Source organism: Cicer arietinum, chromosome 1, assembly GCF_000331145.2.
Source record: "Cicer arietinum cultivar CDC Frontier isolate Library 1 chromosome 1, Cicar.CDCFrontier_v2.0, whole genome shotgun sequence".
NCBI classification, from domain to species: Eukaryota; Viridiplantae; Streptophyta; class Magnoliopsida; order Fabales; family Fabaceae; genus Cicer; species Cicer arietinum.
The window spans coordinates 31148060-31154580 of record NC_021160.2 but is presented as its reverse complement, the minus strand read 5'-3'; the positions used below and the strand labels follow the sequence as shown (position 1 = coordinate 31154580).

The 6521-nt window shown below is 34.8% G+C and overlaps 1 protein-coding gene across 1 annotated transcript; it reads left to right on the top strand.

Moving 5' to 3' along the window:
- Nucleotides 1-985: 985 nt before the first annotated feature.
- LOC113787743 (uncharacterized) lies at nt 986-1567 on the top strand. The gene has a single exon (XM_027336888.1). It carries the CDS (start codon nt 986-988, stop codon nt 1565-1567), a length of 582 nt encoding a protein of 193 aa, XP_027192689.1.
- The last annotated feature ends 4954 nt before the right edge of the window (nt 1568-6521 follow it).

Here is a 6521-nt window from a genome sequence, read left to right as displayed (position 1 = left end):
AGCTATGGTAACCATGTTCCATGACAGGATACATAAATAGGTAGAAGTTTATATAAACGACATGATTGCTAAGTCACAAACAGAAGAATAACATCTTATTGATCTAAAGAAACTCTTCGAAAGACATAGGAAGTTTAAGCTAAAGCTTAATCCTTCCAAATGCACTTTTGGTGTGAGATCGTGAAAAATATTGAGATTTGTGGTTAGTCAGAAAGGAATAGAGGTTGTGCCTCTATTTCAGAAATATAAGATTCAAGCCATTTCAGAAATATTGAGATCGGGAAAAATATAAGATTCGAGCCATTTCAGAAATGCCTCCCTCAAGTACATAAAGAGAAGTTCGTGATTTTCTTGGGAGACTAAATTATATTTCAAGATTTATATCACAACTAACTACTACTTGTGAACTGATATTTAAACTTTTACGGAAAAATAAAACAGTTGTGTGGAATCACGAATGTCAAAACGCATTTGAGAAAATCCGACAGTATTTGCAAAAGCCTCCAATTCTAGCTCCACCAGTTTCGGGCTGATCTTTGATTATGTATTTTACAGTCCTCGATGAGGCCATGGGATGCGTGCTGGGGCAACATGATGAAATAGGAAAAAGGAACATGCCATTTACTATATAAGTAAAAATTTACAAATGTTGAAACAAGCTATACAATGTTAGAATGTACTTGTTGTGCCTTAGCCTGGGCGGCCCATCGCTTGAGGCAATACATGCTTTGCCATACAACTTATTTGATATCCAAAATGGATCCAATTAAGTACATTTTTAAAAAGCCCACTCTCACAGGGCGAATTGCTTGCTGGCAGGTGATGTTATCAGAATATGATATTACCTATGTTACTCAGAAATCCATTAAAGGGTTGCCTTAGCAGATTATCTAGCTAATCAACATGTGGATGATTATAAGTCAATGCAATGCGAATTCCCAAACGAAAGCATCATGGTTTTGTCTGAAGAATGTGATGATGGAAAATGGACCTTGTTGTTCAACGGGGCCTCAAACATAATGGGGCATGGGATTGGGGTTGTTTTAATATATCCGAAAAAAAAGGTTCATACTTATCACAACGCGCTTGTGTTTTGATTATACCAATAATATGGCAGAATATGAAGCTTGTGCCATGGGAAACTCGAGATAAGAAGTTAATACTTTATTTTACCTACATAAAAGAATTGTCATTTGAATTTGACAAAATCACTTTTCACCATGTCCCTCAAGAAAACAATCAATTGGCTGATTTTTTGGCTACTTTATCATCTATGTTCCAAATAAATCGAAACAATGAATTCCCATCAATTAAAATGGAGAGTCGAGATCATCATGCCTACTGCAACGTAATGGAAGAAGAGACCAACGGAGAACCGTGGTATCACGACATCAAACATTATCTTAAAAATAGAGAATATCCTCCCGAAATATCAGAGAACGAGAAAAGAACTCTGAGACGGTTAACTGCGAGCTTTTTTGTGAACACAAACATTTTGTATAAGAGGAATCACGATATGGTACTCCTCAGATGTGTTGATGTCAATGAGGCAAAAGAAATTCTATAAGGTATCAACTATGGCTCTTATGGGAACCATATGAATGGACACGCCATGTCTAGAAAGATTATTTGGGTCAAATATTACTGGCTCACCCTAGAAAAAAATTGTTTTAATTAGCTAAATAAATGTCATAAGTGTCAAATATATGTTGATAATATCAACGCCAGACCAGTTCCCTTGAACACCCTTTCAGCATCCTGGCCGTTCTCAATGTGGGTCATAGACGTCATCGGAATGATTGAATCGAAAGCATCAAATGGACATCGCTTCATCTTTGTGGCAATTGATTACTTTACCAAATGGATAGAGGTCGCTTCATACGCCAATGTAACAAAAAATGTGGGAGTCAAATTCATAAAAAGGGAATTAATATGTCGTTATGGTCTACCAAGCAAGATCATTACTGACAATGCCACAAATCTAAATAACAAAATGATGGATGAATTGTGTGTCACCTTTAAAATTCAACACCACAACTCGTCCCCATACAGAGAAAAAATGAATGGTGCAGTTGAAGTAGCAAATAAAAACATCAAAAAAGAAATTATTCAGAAAATGGTTATTACATACAAAGATTGATGGAAGTTAAACTAGAGGAGTCGGAATGAGTACAAACATGTTTCAATCAATTGTATTTAATTGAAGAAAAAAATGTTGGCAGCTTTATGCTATGGGAAATTATATCAGAAAAAACTATAAAAAACGTATGAGAAAAAAATACATCCTCGAGAATTCTGGGAAGCAGACTTGGTGCTAAAAAAGATCTTACCCATTCACAAGGATTATCGTGGGAAATTGACTCCTAACTATGAAGACCCATACATTGTGAAGAAAGCTTTCTCAGGTGGAGCTTTGATCCTGACGAATATAGATGGAAAAGATTTAGCTCTTCCTGTAAACTCAGATGCCGTAAAAAGTATTATGCTTAAATTATGAATACCCGCTAGGTTAAAAACCTGAAAAGGCGACCTAGGTAAAAATTAGGGTATATATAAAATAAAAAATATAAAAAAAAAACCTGTTAGGTTGAATATCCGAAAGAGCGACCTAGGCAAAAATTAGGGTACAAAAAAAAAATACCCGCTAGGTTGAAAACCTGAAAGGGCGATCTAGGATAAAATTAGGGTACACAAAAATATCTGTTGGATTGAAAACCCAAAAGGGCGACCTAGGCAAAAACTAAGGTAAAAAAATATACCCGCTAGGTTGAAAACCTGAAAGCGTAACCTAGACAAAAATTAGGGTATACAAAAAATATCTGTTGGGTTGAAAACCCAAAAGGGCGACCTGAGATAAGAAGAAAAACAACAACAAAGACAAAGAATATATACTCGAAAAGACAAGATCAACAATATGGATCGGATTATGGCATGAGAAGTTAGTACAGTCTACCTTTAAATTACTAGTATCCAAGTCGAGTATTTCACCCATTTCTTTTGTTTTATCTTATGTATATTTTTCAATATATTAATATATGTTGTTATCATCTTTATAATTTAACTCTCTTTCCTTAATGCATCTTATGATTATCATGTATTGGAAAGTAAAACATATATTATACCTCGATATAATGAAACCGGATACAATATAGGTTTTTTACAATGCAAGGAAGACGACAACATGAGACCCAACTTAAGATCACAATATTAAGAGAAAGAACGAAAGAAAAGGAAAAAATAGAATAAGACCAAAAATAGATCAAAGATATCAAGTTCAAGAAAAAAAGTATAAGTGTTTTTTCTCATTCATGATTTGAATACGACCACATGTTGAAGCCGAGAAAACGACTTACACCCGAAGTCGAGAAAATGACCCGCATGTTGAAGCCGGGAAAACGACTCGCACCCGAAGCCGAGGAAATGACCCGCATGTTGAAGCCGGGAAAATTACTCGCACCCGAAACCGAGAAAACGACCCGCATGTTGAAGCCGGGAAAACGACTCGCACCTGAAGCCGAGAAAATGACTTGCATGTTGAAGCCGGGAAAACGACTCGCACCCGAAGCCGAGAAAACGACCTGCATGTTGAAGCCGGGAAAATGACTCGCACCCGAAGCCCAGGAAATGACCCGCATGTTGAAGCCGGGAAAACGACTCGCACCTGAAGCCGAGAAAATGACTTGCATGTTGTAGCCAGAAAAACGACTCGCACCCGAAGCAGAGAAAACGACCCGCATGTTGGAGTCGGGAAAACGACTCACACCCGAAGTCGAGAAAACGACACGCATGTTGAAGCTGGGAAAATGACTCGCAACTGAAGCCGAGAAAATGACCCGCATGTTGAAGCCGGGAAAACGACTTGCACCCGAAATCGAGAAAAAAACTCGCACCTGAAGCCGAGAAAATGACCTGCATGTTGAAGCCGGGAAAAGGATTCGCACCCGAAACCGAGAAAACGACCCACATGTTGAAGCCGGGAAAACGACTCGCTCCTGATGCCGAGAAAATGTTGAAGCCGGGAAAACGACTCGCACCCAAAGCCGAGAAAATGACCCGCATGTTGAAGCCGGGAAAACGACTCACACCCGAAGTCGAGAAAACGACACGCATGTTGAAGCTGGGAAAACGACTCGCACCCGAAGCCGAGAAAACGACTTGCATGTTGAAGCCGGAAAAACGACTCGCATCCAAATCCGTGAAAATGATCTACATGTTGAAGCTGGGAAAACGAATCGCACCTGAAGCCAAGAAAATGACCCGCATGTTGAAGTCGGGAAAAAGACTTGCACCTGCAGCCGAGAAAACGACCCACATGTTGAAGTCGAGAAAATGACTCTCACTGAAGCTGAGAAAACGATTCGCACCCAAAGTTGAGAAAACGATTAGTATCTTGAAATTGGGTAAAAGACTTACCAAAATCATATTCAAACAAAATTAGAGTTGTCATCTTTACTTATCACTTACTTTAATTCTCAAAGTAAATTCTAAGTAAAGAGGGGCAAGTGTTGACACCTAATTTTGTCCACAACTTTATGATTTTTAATAAATATGTAAAAAAAATAATAATTATGAAAATAATAATAAAAGTAAATAGTTAGATTTTTAGAATATCATGGATTGTGTTTGGTTTCTATTTGACTTTAATTCCTTTCCAGAAACTTTTACTATTTTCTAAAATAAAATAAAAAATAAAAAAATAAAAACAAACATATTTAATTGAATTGGATTGGTGGTAATAAATAATCATTATAATGGTCATCATTTGAATGAAAAGAAATCGAAAAGAAATGAATCAATGGTAATAAAAATCAGTATAATGGTGGTCAGTTGAATAGAAAAGAAACTAAAGAAATGAATCCATGATAATAAGAATTAGTATAATTGTGGCCAATTAAATGAAAAGAAACCGAAAGAAATAGATTAATGGTAATCAATTGGCAATTATTCTTTTGTCTTTTGTAATCTACACCCAAAAAGTCTATAAATAGTCTACCACAAGAGGAGGAAAATTCAGAGGACAATTGAGAGCACAAAAAAATAAAAGAGAAGAGAGAATAATAGGCAGAAAAGTAGAAAAGAAAGATTGGAATCAGAAGATAATAAAAAACTTCTTCAGTGCAGTAAATACTTTTTTTTTCTCCTCGTCTTTTTTGTTGTTGACATTATTGTTATTATATAGTTTTTTTGTTACTATACACATATAATATAAACAAGAAATTTATTTTGGTTTCACGATCAAGTTTTTGGAATTAACTAATAAGAATCAAGTCGATTGTTGTATAATCGTCTACTTCTTTATCAAATTCGTTATCTCTCATCTTTATTTTATTTTCTTTCTTGTACGTTAGATCTAAAATTCTTTTGTTATTACCACCGCCGGTCTGCGATACATATGCGACGCCGACTCGCAAATCTGCTTTTGAATTTTCCTTCTTCACAGTTTGGAAAAGTAAAAAAGTAGTCAAAGTATTTTCTTAAAATAAAACGATACACAAATCAATAAACAACACATCACTCCTATTATTTTTTATTATCATTATTATCATTATTACTATTATTATCATCATTACGTTAATTTATTTTGATATATATATATATATATATATATATATATATATATATATATAAAGTAAAATTAATAATAAAATCAGTCAACACATAAATATTTTCTATCCAATAACTACATGTGTTTTGATTTTCCTTTTGCACTTGGGGATACGTAGGAGCAAAGTTTTTCCCTTGTCAAACCAAATTAATAAAAAAAAAAATATTTTTCCTTCTTTTATTAATGTAAATAATTTTTTTTTTTTAGGGGTAAAATAAATAATAAAATTATATGTATACAATTAATTATAAGGTAACCGTTTTAACGGGCGATGTAGGGTAATATTATTTTCCCTATTCGTAACCGACTCCTGAATTCGTTTTTTTTTTTGTTCAAGAACTTTATTTTAGGTTTTATCTAATTTTTCCTTTTAAACCAGATGCGACAATAAGAAAACAATATTTTTAAAGTTGAATAAAAGAGCTATTTAATCAAGAAAATGCCAGAGGATTCATGTTCATGACAAGTTTTGGTAACTTTTGTATTTTGCAAATATAAGACAGTCAAACTCATACAAAGAACTTTATCTAACTCGTCATATTGGGAATAAACTACTTTTATTGTAGTAGCATCCAAATGAGTTTAACAAAAACTACGATGAAGTCCCTATACAACCCTCTAATCTGATCATGCTACAAAAAAACTATACAACTCGGGTGATCTACACGCTCCCTGCAAAATCCTCCTAACACAGCTTTGGTCAGGTATATCTAACTATCTTCCCATCTCCAGGGTACTAACTGGTAGGATGATCCTGGTTCTCATCTGATGGCAAAGCCCAGATTTCAACAATAATTGTAAAGGTCACCAATCGAAATTAACAAATATCACTTAGCATTTAAATTTTAAAGGCACAAAATAACCTTTCATCTTGGCATACTCCTTGAAAGGGTTTTCATATGTCAAACATGCATAA